The sequence below is a fragment of the Suricata suricatta genome, chromosome 13, assembly GCF_006229205.1.
Source record: "Suricata suricatta isolate VVHF042 chromosome 13, meerkat_22Aug2017_6uvM2_HiC, whole genome shotgun sequence".
In the NCBI taxonomy this organism is placed as follows: Eukaryota; Metazoa; Chordata; class Mammalia; order Carnivora; family Herpestidae; genus Suricata; species Suricata suricatta.
Window position 1 is genome coordinate 51,706,738 of NC_043712.1, and position 25,152 is coordinate 51,731,889.

General features: G+C 36.3%; 1 protein-coding gene across 1 annotated transcript in view; it reads right to left on the reverse strand.

The window, feature by feature from the left end:
* The window catches only part of CCDC171 (coiled-coil domain containing 171), a 287,055-nt gene that overhangs the window by 115,144 nt on the left and 146,759 nt on the right, over positions 1-25,152 (reverse strand). The window contains exons 21-22 of the mRNA XM_029919663.1: positions 24,302-24,437; positions 18,141-18,326 (exon numbers count right to left, since the gene is read on the reverse strand). Coding sequence (XP_029775523.1) covers positions 18,141-18,326; positions 24,302-24,437 — 322 coding nt within the window. The remainder of the gene's footprint in view (positions 1-18,140; positions 18,327-24,301; positions 24,438-25,152) is intronic.

Sequence of the window (25,152 nt, forward strand, 5' to 3'; positions counted from 1 at the left end):
GATTGCTTTGGGTAATAATGACATTTTAACAATGTTTATTCTTCTGATCCTTGAGCACAGAATGTTTTTCCACTTCTTTGTGTCTTTTTCAATTTCTTTCATAAGTTTTCTATAGTTTTCATCATATAGGTCTTTTACATCTTTGGTTAGGTTTATTCCTAGGTATTTTATGGTTTTTCGTGCAACTGTGAATGGGATCTGTTTCCTGATTTCTCTTTCTGTTGTTTCATTTTTGGTGTATAAAAATGCAACTGATTTCTACACTGATTTTGTACCCTGTGACTTTGCTGGATTCATGGATCAGTTCTAGAAGGCTTCTGGTGGAGTCTATCGGGTTTTCCATGTAGAGTATCATGTCATCTGCAAAAAGTGAAAGTTTGTCTTCATCTTTGCCAATTCTCATGCCTCTTACTTCCTTTTGTTGTCTGATTGCTGATCCTAGGACTTCCAGCACTATATTAAACAACAGTGGTGAGAGTGGACACCACTGTCGTGTTCCTGATCTCAGAAGGAAAGCTCTCACTTTTTCCCCATTGAAGATGATATTAGCTGTGGGCTTTTCATAGATTGCTTTAATGAAGTTTAAGTAAGTTCCTTCTATAGTGACTTTTTCAAGGGTTTTTATTAAGAAGGGATGTTGTATTTTGTCAAATGCTTTTTTGCCTCTATCAACAGGATCATATGGTTTTTATCTTTTCTTTTGTTAATGTGATATATTATGTTGATGGATCTGCGAATATTGAACCAGCCCTGTAACCCAGGAATGAATCCCACTTGCTCATGATGGATAATTCTTTTTACGTGCTGAATTCAATTTGCTAGTATCTTGTTGAGTATTTTTGCATCTGTATTCATTAAGGATATTGACCTGTAGTTCTCTTTTTTGGGGGGTCTCTGGTTTAGGAATCAAAGTGATATTTGTTTCGTAGAATGAGTCCAGAAGTCTTCCTTCCATTTCTATTTTTTGGAACAACTTGAGAAGGATGGGTGTTCACTCTGCTTTAAATGTCTGGTAGAACTCCCCTGGGAATCCATCAGGCCCTGGGCTTTTATTCATTGGGAGATTTTTGATAACTGATTCGATTTCTTCACTGGTTATGGGTCTGTTCAGATTTTCTATCTCTTCCCATTTGAATCTTGGTAGTGTATGTGTGTTTAGGAATTTGTCCATTTCTTCCAGATTGTCCAGTTTGTTGGCATATAATTTTTCATAGTAATATCTGATGATTGCTTGTATTTCTGAGGGATCAGTTGTAATAGATCCATTTTCGTTCATGATTTTGTCTATTTGGGTGTTCTCTCTTTTCTTTCTGAGGAGCCTTGCTAGAGGTTTATCAATTTTATTTTTTCAAAAAACCAACTCCTGGTTTAATTGATTTTTTCAACTGCTTTTTTGGATTCTATATTGTTTATTTCTGCCTTTATCTTTATTATATCTCTTCTTCTGCTGGGTTTGAAGTGCTCTTGCTGCTCCCTTTCTAGTTTCCTTAGGTGCTCTGTTAGATTTTGAGTTTGCGCTTTTTCTAGTTTGTTGAAATAGGCCTGGATTGCAATAAACTTTCCTCTTAGGACTGCCTTTGCTGTGTCCCAGAGGTTTGGATTGTTGTATTTTCATTTTCATTTGTTTCCATATATTTTTTAATTTCCTCTCTAATTGCTGATTCGCCCAATCATTCTTCAGTAGTCCAGACTTTTTCCTGTGGTTGATTTCAAATTTCATAGCATTGTGATCTGAAAGTGTGCACGGTATGATCTCAATTCATTTGTATTTATCGAATATGTGATCATTCTTGGAGAATGTCCCATGTGCACTTGAGAAGAAAGTGAATTCCCTAGTTTCAGGATGCAGAGTTCTAAATATATCTATTAATTCCATCTGTTCCAGTGTGCCATTCAGGTCCATTGTTTCTTTAGTGATTTTCTGTCTGGTTGACCTATCCATTGTTGTAAGTGGAGTATTAAAGTCCCCTGCAATTAGCACACTCTTATGAATAAGATTGTTTCTGTTTGTGATTAGTTGTTTTACATATTTGGGTGCTCCAAAATTTGGCGCATAGATGTTTATAATTGTTAGCTCTTCCTGATGGAGAGATCCTATAATTATTATATAATGTCCTTCTTCATCTTTGTTACTGTCTTTACTTTAAAGTCCAGTTTATCCGATATAAGTATGGCCACTCTGGCTTTCTTTCTGGCGTCCAGTCACATGGTAGATATTTCTACATTCCCTTACTTTCAATCTGAAGGTGTCTTCAGGTCTAAGGTGAGTCTCTTGTAGACAGAAAATAGATGGATTTTGCTTTTTTATCCATTCTGCTACTCCGTGTCATTTGAATAGAGCATTCAGTCCATTTACATTCAGTGTTATTATTGAAAAATGTGTGTTTAGAGTCATTGTGTTCTCTGTAGAGTTCATGTTTGTATTGAAGTTTCTGGTGTCTTATATTCTTTGCTACATTTCTCTCATAGAGTCCCTCTTAGGATTTCTTGTACGGCTGGTTTGGTGGTGATGAATTCTCTCAATTTTTGTTTATTTGGGAACACCTTATCTCTCCTTCTATTTTGAATGACAGGCTCACTGGATAAAGGATTCTTGGTCGCATATTTTTCCTGTTCATCACATTGAAGATTTCCTGCCATTCCTTTCTGGCTTGCCAAGTTTCAGTAGATAGGTCTGTAACCACTCTGATAGGTTTCCCTTTGTATGTTAGGACCCTTTTATCCCTAGCTGCTTTCAGAATTCTCTCCTTATCCTTATATTTTGCCAGTTTCACTCTGATATGTCATGCCAAAGGTCAGTTCAGGTTATGTCTTAGGGAAGTTCGGTATGCCTCTTGAATTTCAGTGTCTTTCTCTTTCCCCAGATTGGAGAAATTTTTGTGTATAACTTGATCCAATACCCCTTCAGGACCTTTTTCTCTTTCTTCCTCTTCAGGAACTCCTACGATACGGATATTGTTCCATTTGACTGTATCACTCAGGTCTCAAATTCTCCTTTTGTGCTCTTGTATCAATTTCTCTTTCTTTTTCTCAGCATCCTCTTTTGCTATAACTGTGTCTCCTTTTTTTTATATATATATATATACTTTTATTATTCACCCGTTAATTCCATAATAAGCCAATCACGAGCTAGTTTTCAGCAGTTACATTCCCTTGATCACGACTGCAAAAGGATGTGATTAATTGGAAAACAGGGAGACCAGAGACACGGCCAGAGGTGACATCGCGCAGCCTTCACCATCACAATGCAATATAATTGTCAAGTTCAGCGGGGTTTGGTAAAGCCGGTTCAGTTCTGTTCCCTTTGCCAGGGATTCTCACGTTTGTGAAAACTGGACCGACAAGTGGTGGGGTTCCATTTCCTGGTTTGAATTCTCAGTGGCTATAACTGTGTCTTCTAATTCACCTATTCTCTCTGCTTCTTCAATCTGTGCATTGGCAGCCTCCATTTTATTATTTACCTAATTTATAGCCCTTTTTAATTCATCACAGCTATTTTGAAGGTTCCCAGTATTTGTATCAATATCTTCTCTGATGGCTTCTATGCTTTATTCAAGCCCAGCGATTAATTTTATGATAATCGTTCTAAATTCTTGTTCAGTTATGTTGCTTGTGTCTGTTTTGAGCAGTTCTGTCGCTGTGATTTCTTCCTGAAATTTCTTTAGAGGAGAGTTCTTTCGTTTTGTCATTTCAGCTAGCTTTCTGTCTCTTACCAGTTTTAAAAGCTCGTTCTGCACTGTGTGCCTATTAGTATTCTCTCTATTAAAGGAGGCTCTTTGCACTGGGTGTTGTATGGAAAACAATTTGACAATAAAATATTATGAAAAAAAAGAAAAATTTCTTACCTTTTAAAAAAAATAAAATAAAATAAATAAAGGAGGCTCTTTGTTCAGGGCCTTTCGTTTCAGTAGATGTTCTTTTAATGGTGTCTCTCAGTTTCTCTTATTGTGCCCGTAATTAATATGTTTCCTTACTCAGTGATATTTGAAACTTTCCACTATGTGTGCTTTGGCTTGTTTCTTAAGGTACCCCTGAAAAGGAAAACAGACGGACAAACACACAGGGAACACAAGCACGCAAATGCACTGACAGATCCAGTAAACAAGCAAACCAGATGGGAAAGGAAAAAAAGGAGCAGGAAAGAAGAGAGGACAGGAAAGGAGAAAAAAAAAGCGGTGGGGGGGGCGGGGGAGGGGGGGACAGAGACAGCCAAAGATAAAGGACAGTCTGAGAGCATAAAACCTGCGGAGGGGAGAGCTAAGAATGAGATAAGGAAAAAATAACTGGACGGTAAGGGTTGATCTAATCAAGCAGTGCATAAATGTTGGTCTTTCCCAGACTCCACGGGAAATTTGAGACCTGAGTGATACAGTCAAAGGGAGAAAAGGAGGAAATAGAAAAATAGAAAAGAGAAAACAAGGGGAAAGATTATAAAAATGAAAAATGAAAAATAATTAGGAAAGAAAAAAACTGAAAAAAAAAAAAAACAGCAAGAAAAGAAGAATCCAGCTCTCCAGCATGATGGGCGTGGTTCCATGTAGGAAGGTAGGGTCTCTGGGCCTGGTCTCTGAGGCCCCGCCTTAGTAGATGCAGAGAGAAGAATGGTGGCGCCACAAGTCCCTCTCAGACCATGTGTTGCCAGCCCCTCTCTTGAGTCCAAACACCCTGTGCCATGGGCAGGTCAAATTGTTTCGGTTTTCTAAGTTCTGCCAGGCCTCCAAATCCTTGTCCACACACTTTAATGCTTCCGCCACCGTTAAAATAACCTCTGGCAGCCGGGTAGCTTTGTGGTCGGGACTGTGCAGGGGAACTAGAGAGCCAGCCCTTCCCTGGCTCCACCTGAGGTCGACGGCTGCTGGGCCCAAAAGAGAACAAGCCCACTGAGGGGTTGGATTTCTCTCCCCGCGCCCAGAGGCTGCAAATGGAAAGTTTGTCTCTCTGCTGCGGGCTGAGTCTCCTCTTCCCCTCAGCTCTGTACCGCCCCGCAGGCCTTTCACGGGCAGCATCTTGTGCTGCCGGCTGGCGTGCAGCTCTCCAAAATTCTGGGCCAACCTGCAGGGCCGCCCTGTGCGCGGACCTGCAGGTTGCTGTGCAGCCTCTGGACACACGCTCTCTGTGGGCCAGGGGCTAAGTCTCTGGGCACTCTCTTTCCCGGCTCTGCTTTGAGGCAGCACTCCCTCCCTCAGAGTCTCTGTTCCTAGTTTTCACTCACTCAAGCATCCATGAGGCTGTTATCAATAAGGGTCAGTGCGTGCACCTCTGCTCCTGGAGATCAGAAAACTTACGTATTATTATATGTATCCTCCCAAGTAATTGTGAGGATTGCAGGAAGTGTACATCAGTTTCTCGCCCTCAGTGGTTACATTGTTGGCATGAGATTCCACAGGTGTGATAGCCACATTCCCACTCTGCCTACATCATTAGAGGAACGTTCTCTGAACTAAGCTAGGATGACTGATCTACCCATTGCCTGGTCTCACGTACTCCTGGTCTCTGTTTTCAGTTATCAGTTATGTGCTTCTTGCTCTTAAGGCAGGAGTCTGTAGCAATCTGACTTCTACAAACAGAAGCAAATCAATAGGTTCTATGTCTAATAGTGTGAACTGGTAAAGTATGTTATCTGAGATTTAGTCATAGTTGGAGGAAGAAGAAAAGCTGGGGTGATTCTCTTTATGTTCTGCTTGCATACCACAAGCAGGGAGACAGGAGAGTTAGACAAATCAGCAGAAAAGTAAACTCTTTCTGTCTCCTTAATTATGATTACTTCCCTAAACATAATAAATGGATTGATTACAGCCATCCAAGTCTGAGAACCCAAGAGGAAAGGAAATACTTTAACAGCAGACTGGCCTGAAGTCTCAAGCCATGTTGATAATGACTATCTCATAATACCCTGAACCATGTTGGAATTCAGGCAATAATTTGACCACTAAAGGCTGTCCAAGCAAATTATAAGGGACCATTCTAATCAAAGTACAACGATGAGTCTAGACACAAGGCAACAATGAAGGATTAAGAAGAGAGATATCATATTCTACACACATACTTGTTTCTTAAGAGTTTACAGTAGGAAAATCAGCCAGTTTCCTACATGAATTTTTGCCATGTTCAGCTATCTTAATAGATTTTTATTCATTACAAAAAAAAGAAAATCCTGTGAAATTCACAATTCTAATCTAGATCTTCATGAAGGCACAGACTTTGCCAATCCAGATGGTGTCAATCAAAGCACTTGCTACCACCTGGGGGCAGCATACCACTAACTGTTGGAAATCACTGAAGGGCAAGGAGCCAATGGAAGACTGAACATGTAAATGACAAAGACCACACCCAAAACATGTCACAAAATAGGTTTCTAACAGTGTACATTTCAATATACATCCATACGTTCATATACATGTGTATAATGTGTATATTTGCATATAAAATTAATATATAAGTAGAAATATATAATTATATATAAAATTATGTTATGTATAAATTGTATTATATATTGTATATAAGCATATAATTGAAATATATGTAATTTACTTGTATAGGGTATATAATTGTATAGTATGTGTATGTATATACATATAACCAAGTGTGTATATATGAATGTATATCTGTATGTATATATATATGAATATGATTAAGAACCAAAAAGTCAATGTCATTTTTTAATAAAATGGAAATTGTACAATTCTTTTTTTAAAGTTGAAAAAAGAATATTCTCTACCATCTAGCCTGAATAATTCAGAATATGATTAAATGGCTTGATAGGAGAAAATCAGATTCATTGCTATTGAATTTTCTTAAGCAGGGAATATATGATAGGCAATAGGAATATTCATATCATCAAGTCTAGAAGCAATAATATCTTCTAAAACTGACCTACAAATGAGTTTGTTAAAAGGCAAATAATTTTTTATTCTGTCATGAAAATATTCTTATAACACACCAAAAAAATATATGGCACTTATCACTTTTCCTTTAAAAAGATGTGAATCATTTTATCTTTCTTAAATATAAAAATATGAAAATTCCATACTGTGATAAATTAATATTAAAATTTTCCAACAAGAATGTTCGTTAAAACTATTAAGCATCTTTAAGAAAAGCCTTTGAAGCAATATTAACAAATGCATTTGGCTTTTATATAAGGCAGTTTCATTACATATATTGCCAAGTTTTTTCAGGTATTTTTGTTTCTTCATTTGCCCCACGTAAGCAATAATACTTATCTCTTAAAAGATTTTAACTGTTAAATAAAATATTATGGAGTGTCTTACCAAAGTGTCTAGCTAAAGTATATACTCAGAAATGTGTGTTCTGCTTCTCTAAAACTAAGAGCATATTAACTTTACATAAAACTATTTGAACAGAAACCACCAATGTGGGGGGAAATTCACTGTTCATTCTTATGCTCGGTGCAAAAGAGAAGAATACACCTTTCCTTATCTGTCACACTGGCAAATGTTCTTGGCTTTGATTTGTTGTTATTGGTGTTTTATTAGTAATACCTAATGATATCCAGTGCTGATGAGAACGGGGTCAAGCAGGTGCTCTTATATACCCAGATCTAAAAAAAATATCCATAGCCTTAAACACACACACACACACACACACCTAAAGTATCTGTATCTTTATGGGGCACCTATGAGGCTCAGTCAGTTAAGTGTCTTACTTTGGCTCAAGTCATGATCTCATGGTTCGTGAGTTAAAGACCCGCATCAGGCTCTGTGCCGATAGCATGGAGCCTGGGGCCTGCTTTGGATTCTGTCTCCCTTTCTCTCTACCCTTCCCTCATTCATGGTCTGTCTCTCTTTCTCAAAAATAAATAAACATTAAGAAAAATAAAATCTGTATCTTTGACCCAAAAAATCTTGTTTCTTGAGCTCAATCCGAAGAATATAATTGACTATGTAGTCAAAGACGTAATTATAAGGTCCTCATCTTAAATTTAATAGTGAAAAAATAGACACAGTATGAATATCCAACAAGAAAATAGTTAAATACATGTTAGCACATTCATAAGATGGATTCTATGGCTTATTAAAATAAAGCTCTTAAGTACTTTTAACAGTGACATTTATTGTGAATTCCATTCAGCCAGGTGTTGATCCATCTCCTTCATATTTCACATCTAATCCACTGGAAATTCTCCACATTTGACCATCAAAATGCAAACATATCCAGAATCTCATCATACTTTACTCCTCCCACCATCTTCCAAGTCACCATTAGCTCTGGTCTAGAGTACACTGTAGCCTCTAACTGGTATCTCTGTTTCCACTTTTGCTACCTACAGTCTAAATTCTAATAACTATTGCCAGAATGGTGTGAATGTAAATGTAAAAATAATGCCAGTCTGCCTTAAAAACAGGATGCAAAACTACATATAGCATGCTTCCAGTCTTACCTGCCAAAATATTAATGGTTATATATGTGTGATAATAAGTTTGCATACGCATTTTGGGGTGGGCTTTTTTTCTGTGTTTTTAAAGTTTTTCTTTAATCATGTTTAATCAGAAAAACAAATTAGGTAACATTTGTAAAAAATTTTATACAGGGGTGCCTGGATGGCTCAGTCAGTTGGTTAAGCATCTGACCTTGGCCTAAGGTCATGATCTCACAGTTCCTGGTTTGAGCCCCGCATTGGGCTCTGTGTCTCCCTCTCTCTCTCTGCCCCTCCCCTGCTTGTACTCTCTCTCTCTCTCAAAAATCAATAAACATTTTTAAAAAATTTTATACAAACTTGAATTGTATGATTCAAAATATTTTTCAGTAATGTTTAAAATATGATCTAACCAAAGGTTAGCACTCAATTAACAAACATAGTAACTCTAATCTCAAATCCCCACTTCTTGATGACAAATTTAAACATGGAGAAGGCATTTTAAAATTATATATGAGAACATACACTTTGAAAAAAGTAAATTATGTCATATGCCTAAACAGTAAAGGAATTTTATTTTATTTTATCTTATATTTTATATTGTTCAGGCTAACAAAAATAGAAATAACAACTTTTTATGAATCTTCTAGATTCTAGCTTGAGTCTTCTCTGCTAAATTAATATTTTTAAAAAATGTTCTGAGAGCTGTTATTTTATTAATTCTCTCTTCTCTGACCTTGAAATATAATTGACTACCCTATAGGCCTCAATGGTATAAGTCATTAGGAAGATAAAAAATATATGGGATTAAAGTAAAAAATGATAAGACTTTTAAATTAAGTAATGGCGTTAATAATCCTACTTTACGAAAATAGGTTATGTGATAGATGTTAATTATTATAATCAGGGTTTATCAACTGAAAATGTTTAAATTTTTAAAAGTAAATGAATTTGGGGGCTCTTCTGTTTATAAGTTTACTAGAGAAAATAGCATTTATTCCAAATTATGTAAATAAATGACTTCATTGCAATATTCACATTTTATACCCCCAGAGTATGTCAAATAATTTTATTAATAATATAAAAGGCAGAATTTTTTAATGAAAAGGTAAATATCTGTAAAATGTGACCCTTTGCCACAATTACTACAATTCCAAAATATCTTTGCAAATTATTCCACTTTGAACTTTACTCTTCTTTCTTCTTGCTTCTTCTTTCCCATCCATGATCTAAGTGTAATTGAGTTTGAGGATAAAAAATAATAAAGTGTGGAGTTAATTTCCTACTAAAACTGAGACATAAGCAAGAAAATAAACCAAAGCAGTGGCAAGAAGGTAAGGAATGCTCCAGAGAGCTGGCAGAGGCGTTAAGTCCTTGAGACCCGTGAGGCTGTCACCACTTGGTGGGACAGAAGAACATAGCATAAGTTAGCGGTGACAGAAAAGATGAGGAAAAGGGGCACATGAATAAGAGTTGGATCCAACTGATACAGAGGAACTATTTGGGAAACTTGCTGTGAAGAAATCCTTATTTTTTTCCCTAAGCCTTTCTCTTTCAACCAATGTCTAGGATTTTTCATGGACAGAATTATAAAACTGTGACAATTCCAAGAATTTAAGATTTTATAATAGTTTCAGATGCTCTCATCCACTGTGATCTCAAAAATCTCACCAAACATTAAGATAAAGGTATATTTGGGGTGTCTGGATGGCTGGGTTGGTTGAGCGTCCCACTTCGGCTCAGGTCATGATTTTGTGGTTCGTGAGTTCGAGCCCCGCATCAAGCTCTGTGCTGACAGCTAAGAGCCTGGAGCCTGCTTTGGATTCTGTCTCCCTCTCTGCCCCTCCCCATTCCTGCTCTCTCTCTCTCTCTCTCTCTCTAAAATAAACATAAAAAATATTTTTTTAAGATAAAGGTATTCTTTTTTAATTAAATTCAGTATATTCTCCACAAAGCTAAGTACTATACTTCCCACACAGTAATAGCTCAAATATGTGTATTAATTAGATGAGCAGAATTGTTTAAGTTTATTTATTTTGAGAGAGACAGAATGTGTATATGCACACCTGCAAGCTTGGAAGGAGAAGAAGGAAAGGGAGAAGGAGAATGCCAAGCAGGCTCTGCACTATCAGCACAGAGCCTGAAATGTGGCTCGATCCCATAAATCACAAGATCATGGCCTGAGCCAAAATCAAGAGCCAGACGCTTAACTGGCTGAGCCACCCGGGCACCCCTAGAATTTATTTCTAATGAAAGATAAATCAGGAGGTAATTTTAACTTTACAGAAAGATCATCAACTTTATTAAGTGATACTATAAATACATAAATATTTTTAAAATTTCTATAAATAATAAATAACATCTAGTATGTTTCAGAAAAAAATCGAAAGTTGTCAGAATTTAATAGATACCTAACTTTTCTGAAAAAAATGAGGAACTATAGATATGCCTTTATTCTAATCCTAATGATTTAGTCATTCCTAATATGAAATTTACTAGAGAGAGAGCAAAATTTAAAAATCTCTTTTCATATAAGCAATGTCATTTCAGGAAAACTACCCAGTTTTGCCTTTCTCTAATCTATAATATTTTTTTTAAATGCCACAGATTTAATGCCCATCATCAAATGAATAAATAAGCAATGATATTTACACTATGGAATTCTGTGACTTCTATAGATTTCTTTGGAATTGATTAAAATGATAGATTACAATGCCTGGGTGGTTCAGTTGGTTAAGTGCCTGACTCTTGATCTCAGACCAGGTCTTGATCTCAGGATCATGAGTTCAAGCCCTGGGATGGGCTCCACACCGGGCATAAAGTCTACCTAAAAAAAATTTAAAAAAATAAAAAAAAAGAAGGAAGGAAGGAAAGAAAGAAAGGAAGGAACAAAGAAGAGAAAAGAACAGAACAGAACAGAACAGAAAAGAAAAAGAAAAAGAAAAGAAAAGAAAAGAAAAGAAGAGAAAATGATAGATCACGTAAGGTTTGTTGTTTAAGGCTCAGAGCAGAAGGCTACTTTAGTCTGGACTTGCGGTTTCTTAGGCAACACCACTGCCCCCAAAAGCTGGCAGGTTTTCAATCTGCTTACTTTCAGTCAGTGCCAGGTACCAATAAATACTCCAAGATTTTTTCTTGGAATACCCTCACTACTGGTTTCCTTATTCCCAAGCATGCAAGCAGGCAGTGAACTTAACTGGTTACCTTGACGCCATCTAGGTATCAGATGAGAATAAGAGAAGTATACCCTTAGTCTGTTCTAAGCCAGTGCCTCACACGTCAGGTGTTGGTCACAGCAGCAATCCACCCACTGTAAGGTACAAATTTCCGTATTAGCTTCTGCAAGTATGATACATACCAGTTGACTCCCTCATTAAAGTAACCATTTTATGGGGTGCCTGAGTTGCTTAGTCAGTTGAGCATCCAACTCTTGACTTCGGCTCATGTCATGATCTCAGGGTCTTGTGGTTGGGCTCCATGCTGAGCATGGAGCATGCTTAAGATTCTCTCTCCCTCTCTCTTTCTGCCTTTCTCCCTCACTCGTGTGTTCTCTCTCTCTCCCTCTCTCTGGCTCTTTCAGATAAATAAAATATGTAAGGCAAGATCCAAGATAAAATCGTTAGTTAAAATGTTACTAAATTTAGATCTAAACTTACATAAAGTCAAGAAAAAAATAAGATACTTTGGCTATGTAGCTTTCATTGTCTAATGAACTATACCATCTAAAGAAATGTTTCCTGGGGTTCAATCAGTTATGCATCCTACTCTTTATTTCTCACAGTTCATGAGTTTGAGCCCCACATCAGGCTCTGTGCTGACATCACAGAGCCTGCTTGGGATTCTTTCTCTCCCTCTCTCTCTCTGCCCCTCCCCCATTTGTGCATATACTCTTTCTCTCCTCTCTTTCTCTCTCTGAAAAAAATGAACACTAAAAAATTTTTTTAAAAAAGAAAGATTTGGGGGAGCCTGGATGGCTCAGTCAGCTGGCTACGGCTCAGGTCATGATCTCATGGTTCATGAGTTCAAGCCCCATGTCAGGCTCTGTGCTGACTGCTCAGAGCCTGGAGCCTGCTTTGGATTCTGTGTCTCCCTCCCTTTCTGCACTCCTCCTGCTCATGCTCTGTTCTCTCTCTCAAAAATAAATAAACATTAAAAAATTTTTTAAATAAAAATAAAAAAAGAAAGCTTTCCTGATAAAAGCTTTAGAGGTTCAATAGCACTAACGATATTATAGACCAGGTCAACAATATAAAATATCTAAAGAACAGAGTGGGGAAGTAGGGAAAAGATAGTAACAAATCTTTAACTTGTTCCACTTTTTTCCATACTACATTTTCCATATCCATTTGTCTATGGTGCCTAGTAACAGAGAAGTATGCTAAAACTAAATCATTCCTGCCTTCAAAAAGCATGTTCCCTTCACTGACGAGTTCTTAGAGAATTTTGGAACTACTGAACTACTTCCATTCATTCAAGATCAGCCACAGAAAGATTGTCTTTCCTAAGCCCACAGATTTTAAGATTTCCTCTTTGTCTCTGTTATTCTATAGTTTCATTACTTTGTTTCTAGATGCTTATTTGCATTTTTTTATCTTGCTCATAGTTCAGTGGGTTCCTTTCATTTGAGAAGTTATTCTTAGGCCACAGGCCACACAAACCCAGGCTGTGGGCCATAGTTTGCCAACCTCTGATATTATTCAACATGCTAACAGAATGAGAAAATTATTTAATTATCTCAATAGATACCTAAAAATCTATTTGATAATATCCAACATTCATTCATGACTTTTTACTTACGCATAATCTAGGAAGAAAACCCCTTTAACCCAATTAGGATTTATCAAGTAAAAACCTACAGAAAACTTTCTCCTTAATGGAAAAATGTAAGAAAGATCTTCTTCAAGATTTGGAGCATGATAAGGATGCTTGCTGCCTCTACTTCTACTCAACACTGTATTTTAGCTGGTGCAATAAGGAAGAGGGAAAAATTAAAAGATTAAGGTTCGGAAAGGAAAAACAAAACTGCCACTATAGGACAAATAATGTAATGGTCTATGTAGGAAACCCTAGAAAGTACAGATAGAGTATTACTCAAATTGACAAGAGAGTTCAGCAATGTGGCTGAATATAAGATTAACATATTTATTTATGTGCCCATTTCTTCATCAACTTTAGTCAGGACAAAGGGGCAGGGGCGAGTGGGAGCAGCTCCTAAAGGAACTAAATTAGGCAAGCTTTTTTCCAGAGAAAATTTTACATTAGCTTCTGCCCAGACATTACTGACCTGAGATTATCCCATTCAGGTTATTAGGCAATTCCTTATTGTGGGAACCTCAAGTTCAAGGCCCAATCTACTGGTGGAGCCCGAAGCTTTGACTCCTACTTCTAGCACTGACTTTGGCATTTGCCTACAGTGTAAGCTCAGCATCTGTTCACAGTGCTGACTCTGATTCCACTCACTGGGGTTTGTTGGTGTTGTTATATTTTTGTCCTTGGAGATTCCCTTACTCTTTAATGCACTACTGTAATACAATAGGTATCTTGCTCTAATTCTAGCTGTCTCATAAAGGAAGGCCTTTCTGAGCATCACATCCAAAGTATGATTTATAAAAACTATTACATATAGAAAAATGGTGAAAAACAAAACCCCAATGTGTTACATGGTCATTTTCAGATGATAAGATTTTAAGTAACTTGTTTTCCCTTCTGTATTTTCCATATTTTCTATTCATGATCTTATTTAGTTTTTATAAAGGAGAAGCAATACGTTTTATTTTTTAAAAGCAATACATTTTATTTTTGTGGGGGACACACAAAAAACTATGTAAGTACCACTGAAAAACACAAAAGAATAATTATCAAGCATATACTTGCTGTTCAACCAGTGTCTTAATTAATTCCCATAAAAATTCTGGAACTTAAGTATCATTATCCCTCATTTTGCAGAAGATGAACCTGAGGCTGAGAAAGGTTAAGTTATTTGCCCAAGTGACAGACCTGGGATTTGAATTCGGAAATACTTGTTCCAAGGCCAGTGCTTTTTCTGCTGAACTATGCTGACTCCCACAAGAGAGCATTTTCACATTACCACCTGCTGGTTCTAATTAAGAGATAGTAATTAAACAATTCTCTACTCCTGACAACAATATTTAAGCTATTGGCATTTAAAAGAAATGAGTATGAACAGCTTTTTACCTGCTGGAAGATACTACCCCTAAATGCAAACTATGAGCTATTTCAGAAAGAAAACACTCTATAGGACACAGTTATATGCTTTGTCAAAGCCTAGTTAACTTCATTATCTATTAATGGGACATGAGGCATTAAAATGTTGACTAATATATTTCTAAAATATTCAACTTGACTAGTAATCAAAGAAATACACATTAGAGTAACAATGCCATATTGATCAAAGTGACAAAAAATTTTTAAATAGTGACAGCCAGGTTGGGTAAAAAGTGAAATCACAGGGTATCTGAGTGGCTCAGTCAGTTAAGCATCAGACTCTTGATCTCTGCTCAGGTTATGATCTCAGGGGTGTGAGATGGAGCCTGTGTTAGGCTCTGTGCTGATAGCAGAGCCTGTTTGGGATTCTTTCTCCCTCTCCCTGTCCCTCCCCTGCTCCCTCTTTCTCTCAAAATAAATAAATAAGCTTTTAGAAAAAAAGAGAAATTACCATAAATTTTAGGAGAGAAGTTAACTGGTAAAAATTTGCTGCAGGACAATTTTTAACATTTACACTTTAAAATTCATGTAGCTTTTCACCTAGTAATTCCTCATTTAGCATTTTATGATAAGGAAATAATTACAGATATGTGTATAAAGATTTAGCCACAGGGTTGCTCATCTTGCAATTACTTATAATAGAAAGATAAAAAAGGAAAGAAAGAGAGAAAGCGAGAGAAAGAGGGAGGGAGGGAAGGAAAGAAGAAAGGAAGCAAAGAAGCAAGGAAGTGAGGAAAGAAGGAAGGAAGAGAAAGACAGAAAGAAACTGGAATAAGAAACTAGTTTAAAAAATTCTGCATATTCAAAGAATTCTATCATCCATTAAGGATGATGATACTGCTATATTTACTGGCATGGAAAGAAATTCTTCATATGATGTTTTTAAAAACTAAATTAAAAAGTACATATAAAAGTATGATTGTATCTTATTAACCTATATTTAGTTATATTTCTATACTTGCAAAATGTAAGGTCTGAAATAATATGTAACAAAATTTTGAGAGTAAATACACATGCTGATATGATTTGGGAATCTTTTGATTTTTGTTTTTCTTCATCTATATTTTCTTATTTTTACACAATGAATATTTATTAGTTGTGCTTACGAAAGGGAAAAAAATTGATATAACAGAGTCCTATCAGTTAGTAAGAATGTATTCAACTATTATTAATATGTAAAGCAATATGTTATGAAACAGTATATAAGTATGTTCTCATTTATGTAAGAAAAACTATTAGGTTGATCCATATAAAATTGCTGGCATTTGTCTGTTTTTGACTTAAAAAATAGCAATTTGAAATGGTTTGACTTAATATATGTATCAGGAAAAATATACTCCAAAATATTAATTGTATCCTGGGAGGTTATTTTCCCCCTGAGGTCATCTATGTTTCCTTCTTTAAATGCATCTGTATTTTCTTGTTTCAAATTTCAATATTTTCTAATTTTTTCTAAAACACTAAACCCCAGTTTCTGTATTTACAGGCCAGAAGACCCCAAGCAAGTCAACTGAATTCTCTGAGTTTCATCAAAAAACAATGGTACTAAAATTAACAACACAAAAAACAACAGGTGTTGGGGCACTTAGGTGGCTCAGTCACTTAAGTGTCTTGACTTGATTTTGGCTCTGGTCATGATCTGACGTCATGCTATGGAGCCTCACACCTGTAAGTGTAGAGCCCACTTGGGATTCTCTGTCTCCCTTTCTCTGCCCCTCCCCTGCTCACTGTCTCTTTCTCAAAAATAAATAAGCATTTTAAAAAAAAGAAGCAAAAAAGGAAACAACAGGTGTTGGCAGAGGATTCAGAGAAAGAGAATCCCTCTTATACTGTTGGTAGAAATGCAAACTGGTACAGCCACTCTGAAGATCAGTATGGAGGTACCCAAAAAATACAAAAGTATAGATTTGAAGGGGTAAATGCACCTCTACATTTATAGCAGCATTACCAACAACAGCCAAACTATGGAAAGATACCAAATGTCCACAAAGTGATGAATAGATAAAGAAGAGGTGACACACACACACACACACATAAGTCATCAAAAAGAATGAAATCTTGCCATTTTCAATGACATGGATGGAGTTAGAGCATATTATGCTAAGTGAAATACATCAGTCCAAGAAAGGCAAATACCATATGATTTCACTCATATGTGGAATTTAAGAAACAACAAATGACTAAAAGAAAGAGAAGAGAGAGAGGCAAACCAAGAAACAGACTCTTAACTATGAAGAAGAAACTGATGGTTCCCACAGGGGGTGGGAGGGGTGGGTGAAGTAGGCAATGGAGGTTAAGGAGTGCACTTATTGTGATGAGCACTGGGTGTTGTATGGAAGTGTTGAATCACTATATTGTACACCTGAAACTAATATTACACTGTATTAAAGTATTAAACTGGAATTTAAATAAAAACTTCAAAAATGGAAATAACAGTAGTGTCTATTCTGTAAGGGTAATTTAAGAATGAAACAAAATAATTCATGTAGAGATAGCGGCACAGAGCCTGGCATATGTGTGCTGTCCATCAATCAACAGTAAATGCAATGAGATGGTTAGGAAGGCAGATGTGAAATCTGACTCTCTAGGTCTGTCACTTACTAGTGGTTATGTGTGTAACCTCCTGATATATTGGTTTTCTCATTTACAAAATGGAAGTAATCCCATAGATTTGTATGAGAATTATATGAGATAATAGCTTATAAAGTATTGTTCATCATGCCTGGCAAATAGGAAGCTCTCAATAAATTTTGACTATTTTATTAGCAGTATTAGGATTGAGCTATTAGAATAAAGATATAGTATTTGCATAATAAATTATAGTCAACTCTGAGTTGCTTACTGCATTAGATATGATACCCAGTAGAGAGGCTATATTATATAATTTTTGTTTTCCTGAAATTAGTTCTTTCTTTCCAGTGTATATAACTTCACTAGTGAAAACTCCACAAGTATAATCAGAAACTAGAATTCTATTATACTTTGCAGCCAACATTTCCAAAAGATATCATAATCCTAAATCCACTAATGAAATTTTCTAAATGACAACTATTTTACTATAACTTCTCTTTTCCCTTCTAAGCATCTTTGCCACAAATACATGACAGGGCAACCAACTCTCCCTAACCAAACCTTCCTCTTCCCCAGAAATGCACTTAGATAAGAATCAGAGCCAGACACAAAACTTTTCAAAATCCAGAAGATATGTAGAGTTTCAATGGCCGAGGGGCATAAAAACAGGTAAAAGAAAAGAAGTGAAGAGAAAAGACAAGGAAGATAAAATGAAAAAAATTAGCAAATTATTCCTGGGAAAATCCCTACTTTGTTTTCACCTAAACACGTAATTTTCAACCACCTGTACATTTTCCATACATGTGAACACATACTTGGCATTGAGCTTCCAGAACCAAGTTCGTTCCATCCTTACAAACTTTTACAGGATAGAATTTCAGATCGTGGGTTTTATTCCCTATTCAGGTGACAGAAATGATTTCCTCGAAAATCCACACCTGGAGGAAATAAACCAATGTCTTCCTACCTTAACAGCTTCTCCTAGAGTTTGGTTCTTGTCAGCTTCCTCACTGGAATGTAATTCAAGCCTGTAATTCAATTCCTGTAGTTGCTGTGCCTGTTCATTCAATAGCATTTGTGCCTGTTGTTCCCGGAGTAATGCGTTATTCAGTTCTTCACACGCACTTTCAAACTTCTCGTGGGTGATCAATTTCTGGAAAAAGGTTACAAAACCATTTATAAGCTAACTTCGCTGTTGTATCACTTTTCAGAACTACATTTGCTAACATAAGAGTGAGTTCAAAATGTCCAACACAAGTTGTTTTTTTTGGATTTTATAAGTCGAGTTAAAAAAAAACCATCACTCTGGTTTTAGAAGCAGAGCAGCTATAACCCCAGTGCTGTCCATTTTAGTCAAATAAAATGTTAGGAAACTTATTTCAAGTTCAAATAAATCCATAATGCTCAGTTTACATTTCATACATAAGCACTTTTTATTAAGAGTATGATTATAAATAAGAATTAAGGCCTTTAACAAGTTCCTATGCTTATTATTTTAATGTTATTTATTTTTAAGAGAGAGACAGAATGCAAGAGGGGGAGGAGCCAAGAGAGAGGGAGACACAGAATCCGAAGCAGGCTCCAGGCTCTGAGCTGTTACCACAGAGCCTGATGCAGGGCTCGAACTCACAAACCTTGAGATCATGGCCCAAGCCTAAGTCAGACAAACAAATAAGCCACCCAGATGACCCAGAAGTATGCTTTGAAGTGATTACCCAAAAGTCTGTGTTCAGTGTAAAATACAATTCAGATCTCTCCGGTCAAAAATCCCCTCCTTCGAGAATCTTTACCAGCCATACCTCCCCAACTCCTACGACTACTCATGCTACCATACCATATTCCTTTATTTTCTGTATAGTCATTACCATGATCTAAATCCACTTTATACAGTTATTCACTTTTTTATTGCCTGTCCGCACCCTGCCATCAACTACTTATTTAAGGACATGAGCTCCACTGGGTAGGGACCTCATTCAGCTTGCTCACAAAACACACAGAAGAGTGCCTGGCACTCAGCAGGCTCTCAGTAAATATTTGTTTAATGAAAGAATATTCATACATAAACATCTACAAATAAAACTATGCACCAGAGTATATAACACAGTTTTTATAATATCATGACTGCTTTATAGAACAAAGCACTACATCTATCTAGACAGTTCTAGCCAGGGGCCATCCCTTAAAAGGTAGTGAATCCAGGGAAGGACACACATATATTATCTCCTGTTCAAAACAATTATGCAAATGAAACTTAATACATCAAACAAAAGACATCTTGATCTTGTCGTACAAAGAATGGGAATGTTTCACAAAAGGTAGGTAACCTGTGAAGTGTCCATGGAAAACTAAAAGGGACTGTGCACGTCACTTAACCACACTGTATCTATCAGTATATCTATCTAGATCTAGATGTGTATATAGATATAGATATTTAAGACTGATAACTGTCCCATTGTTGAATAGGCTTTGAGGTGACTATAATTAACCACAAATAGAAAGCAAATTGATTTAAATTTTTTTTGAATTTAGGGTAAGGGGAAAGGTAGAGCAGAATAAAAATTCAATCGAGTATAGTCATCTGGAATATATAAATTATTACAGTTGTATGTGCACTTTATCTCTGAGTTTTCTGAGATATGAAACAAATGTGCTTAGTTATAGTTTCCTCGTGGTCCAATAACAGCAAGCATGCATCTCATGCAAAGAAAAAATTTTGCTAGAACTAAGTTTGAGGAGAAGTTTATTACAGGCATCTTTCTGTATCATAATACAGTTTTAACTCAGTTTTACACTGGCACCAGGTACCATGTGTGCCACCTTCCAGAAGCAAGTGTCTTTAACTATTATTCGCCTTTTCGAAGGTATATATAATGCATTCCTCAACACTAATTGAATTCTAAAGTATAGCATAAACAAGAGCAATATTATAGCATAAAAACAGATGCCAAATGACTTACCTAAGTTGACACAAGGTAATATAAATGATCACAAGCACACAGGAACGTTGCCTCATTTCCTGCAATCCATCTAGTAATGGTGAATCTAATATATCTCTGATACTTTTACAGTGTTTAGGTTTGGAGGAACATCTATCTTTTGCTCTCTCCCAACCGCTGCCTCACTCTCCACATTGTGCCATTACAACCAAACCCTCCACTTCCAAAACATCAACTCTAACGATCTCTTCTGGGCACTCTTGTTCATTTCAACCTCTTAAATCCTCCTGGTCCCTGACGCCACAGCATTCTTCTGGGTCTCATGAACAGATATGTTTGTACTTCTTCTACCTTTTATTTGTTATGTTGTTCTAAAGTACCACTCATTGAGGTGACCATCGGTCACCTGGCCTCTATAAATTAAGATCCCATGATTTCACAGGACTGCTTTCCACTCCTCCAAAATGTCTCCTTCACCTTAAAACTTAGCTCATGTTAGCCTCTCTCTTGTCCATCTATCCCTCCCAGAGACTGGCTCAATTCCATTCTCTCTTCAGAAACTAAACAGAACCAAACAAGTATAGCAATGGAGAATAAGAGGTGGTGTGTAGAAGCAGTTGTGAGGAGCTCATAAAGAAAAAAAAATCATGGAGTTTTGTTATAAAGGAACAACAGTCAGTAGATCAGTGGATGAACATGGTGCTGAAGCCATCAGAGTACTGAATAGCTGGGCAGGCAGGATACTTTCCTGGATGTTACAATGTTAGTCCAATTCTAAGGAAGCGATTTTATTTTCCTCCTGAAGATATTTTGCCTGAAATCAGAGAAAGACGATGATTGCAAGCAAATGCTCTCCATTTTTTAGAAGAAAATAACATCATTTCCCATCTATTCTGTTTTTAATGAAACAATCCTTTAGTCACATAGCTAGATATAAACATTAACCACTGGAGTGAAGTAGTCAAAAGCATGGGTTTTAGAGCCAGACTACTCAGGTTCAAATGCTGTCATTTCCATTCACAATGTGACCTTGTGCAAGTTACTTAGCTGCTCTGGGTCCCATATCCCTCATTTGTAAAATAAAGATAATAATAATCTGGAACTGTTACTGATATAAGAGAACTAAATGCATCAACTCCTTGAAGTGCTTAGAGTTAGTGCCTTATACATGCTCAATATGGTTATTAAATGTTAGAAATCATTATTTTATAATGTTACACCTTGCAACTCTATGTCCAAATATAAAGGTATAGGGCGCCTGAGTGGCTCAGTCAGTTAAGCATCTGGTTTCAGCTCAGGTCATGATCTCACAGTTCGTGGGTTTGAGCCCCACATCAGGCTCTGTGCTGACAGCAAGCTCAGAGCCTGGAGCCTGCTTCAGAATCTGTGTCTCCCTCTCTCTCTGACCCACTCTGCTCACGCCGTCTCTCTCTGACTCTCAAAAATAAATAAAAAACATAAAAAAATGTAAATATAAAGGTACTTGGGATGCCTGGTGGCTCAGTCAGTTAAGCGTCCAACTTTGGCTCAGATCATGATTTCGCGGTTCTGTGAGTCCGAGCCCCAGGATGGGCTCTGTGCTGACAGTTCAGAGCCTGGAGCCTGCTTCAGATTCTGTGTGTCCCTCTCTCTCTGCCCCTCCCCCACTCACACTCTATCTGTCTCTGTCTCTCAAAAATGAATACATGTTAAAAGAAAAATTAACAAATATAAAGCTATCTATCTAATCCCTTCAATGATTCCTTCAATTAATTCTACGTTTATTTCTATACTTTAGTGAAAGTAATTCACACTACACATTTCCTGGGACATGTTAGCTTTTGCAGCAAGCCACTTATTCAACCAAAGTTCCTACAAAAGAATTGTCAGCTTCCAGCAACTTTTCTTCAAACTCTAAACTTCTGTCTGGATTCTAGAAATTGAGTCCTAACTACTTCCAAACTAATCAAAGATAAGATGTTAATTTGTTTTACTGATACTTAGCTAAGGACTAGGAAATCATATTGTATAGAATACCTACAATTCCTCACACATATTCTAGAAAGCAACATATATAATCTTCCAATTTTCAGGAAAGTCACTTATCTAAGTCTAAAAAAAAAGTGGGCTTCTTCTAAATTTCAAATTGTATCAAGAACTATTTCTTTCCATTTTGGCCACCTCAACGTCCCAGATTTAGTTAGGATACACAATTAAAAGCAAATCAAAAAGAGGCAGAGACACACTCCAAAGGAACTGGCTTTTAAAGGAAAAACAGCTGTTGGGGCCCCTGGGTGGCTCAGCTGGTTAAGCGCCCGACTCTTGACCTCAGCTTAGGTCATAATCTGTCCAACCCCCACTTGCTCGCTCTCTCTCAAAATAAACAGCTCTTTAAGATTTAAGTATAATGGCAAAAAAAATTGGAAAAAGTGAAGCATCTATTAATAAGAGAATAGTCAAATAAATTTTGATACATCCATATGATGGTATTAGTAAAATCAAAACCTATCATTTATAATTATAATTAATATAATTATGTTATCATTATAAATTATGTTATAATTAGAAATTGTACTATTATTATATAATTATAAATTATTATTATAATATAATTTATTCATTTTATTGAAAATGAACTTAATAAGTAACACAGGAAATGTTTATAGTACTATAAGCAAATATTAATATTTATATATGTTTTTTGCAAATTGTACATGCAAAATCATTCTAAATTACAACTGTGCCTAAAAGCATGCATCTGCACATAAAAAAACACACCAGAAAATGTGGGGAACAAAGCTCATCCACAATTCAGTAGTAATTGGTTATATGCAGTATGATTACAGAAGCTTCTTCTTTGAACCTTTAGTATTTTTATGTATGGCTATCAGATACTACTTTTATAATTTAAAAAATGTTGAGGCAGCTCTAAAATTTTACCTTCTCTGAACAAAAAAAACTAAGAAAGTGAGGGGAAAATGGGTGTCTTTAGACATTCATTGATAAGAAAACTATTACTTATCTTCAATCAGAAGGGTAATTCATGATTACTTGACTAATTTATAGGAACTTTTTGCTCTTTGAAGGCATAGCTACTTGAAATAATAACTAACACTAGCAATTGACACTATCATAGGATTGGTAACTAAACTATCTGCCCCTCTGTTTCCATAAATGTTAAAACTACACATTCCAAATTAGCCAGTTAAACCGAAGCTGAACTTGCAAAGGTTCCCCAAAGAAGAGGGTAGTAAAAGTAGCTTGCTGCTAGATTTAGGAAACAAATGTTGTATTCACATTTATATTAGTTGTCATCTATTGGATACAATTTTGAAGTTACAGGGTAATCTCTTAACTCTATACTCCCATATCCACATTAAGAACAGCAGTGTTACTAACGAACCTGGGCGGCAGAGATTATGTGTGTATCTCCATGTTACTGTGCATCATATACTTACAATTTTGATCTTGATTTAATGTTATTTGGTATCTAGGCTTTCTTTTCTCAGCTATCTTCTGCTTTCTTAAATAATACATAAGTCTGATGGAAGTTAAATTGAACATTTCTTTGGAAAAGCAATTTGATTTCTTTCAAATGAAATAATCTAATGTACTCAAAATATTTAATATAGAAAGAAAAGAGAGAACATCCCACCTCCTATTCCAAACACGACGCTCTTCAACTGGGAGAAGCATTTCATTATTTTTTAGTATACATATGGGGGTTTGTTTGCTAAAGCAGTTAATCTCTCCTAAACTATAACTTACTTTCAGCCACTGTCTGCACCATATACGTGAACAGGGCTGTAAGTTCTCCTGACACAGAATCAGTACCCCCTTAAACATCTGGTATTAACTCCTCGCTTTTGAGATATAAATGAGATATAAGACTGTGTGAGGTGTGCAACCTGTTGATTTGATACACTTATATATTACAATATGATGACCAATATTGCACTAGCTAACACCTCTATCATATGACATGATTAACACTTCTTTCTGTGGAGAGAACATTTAAGATCTAGACTCCCAGCAACTTTGATGGTATATAATGCAGTATTGTTGGTGGATTTTAAAAGAGGAATTTTCTGAATTATTTGAGAAAACAAACAACAAAAAGCTAAAAGAAATCTATAGATCTATGGATCATATATGTGTATGTATCAGCCGAGAGTGCGCTAAAGCCACGGTATTTTAAATCACACATACTTACCGACTGCTTAAATTCATTTAATTGCATTTGAAGACCCTGGGCTTTGTCGAGCTCCTTTTTCATTTCATTCACGTTTCGTTTGAATTCTGTGACCTCCAAGCGCAGTGAACGGCGCTCCACTTCTGCCGCGTGCAACCTTTGTGTAAATCCAAGTATCTGCTTCTGTAACGATGCTGTGCTTTTCTGTTGTTAATCAAGAGCAGTGTTACAGGCAGTAACTACAGGTTGACTAATAAATCAAGAGCAATGGCCCTTTTGCTAACTTAAATGTATTTTGGATTATACAGAAAAACATTACTAGCTGTAATGGAAACTTAGAGGTGAAAACTTTATTTCTTATGTGACCAATAATTTGGTTTATATGAAATGAACAACCAAAGAAAATAAATAATCTACAGGGATAGAAAATGTAACTGACATTTGTTTATGTCTCATAGAATTCTGTTGCAGTCCACTTACAGAAAACAGTAAATTCACAATTCATGCCAGAACTTTTGAATTTCGATATTTAAGACATTTACTTGGAAGTGCTATTATGTATCACATTAAAAGTCTACATGAAGTCTGGGATGCCTTGGTGGCTCAGTGGGTTAAACATCTGACTCTGGGTTTTAACCCAGGTCATGATCTCAGGGTCTGTGGGATCAAGTCCCATGTTAGGCTCTGCACTGACAGCACAGGTTCTCTCTCTCCTCTCTCTCTGTCACTCCTGCTGCTCACGTATGCGCTCTCTCTCAAATAAACAAGATTACATGAAATCTGGATATTTTTATGCACAACTAACTTAAACTACAAATAAGTGTGATTTGGAATTAAAGTTACAAGTTCCAAAGTCACTATCTAATGAAATT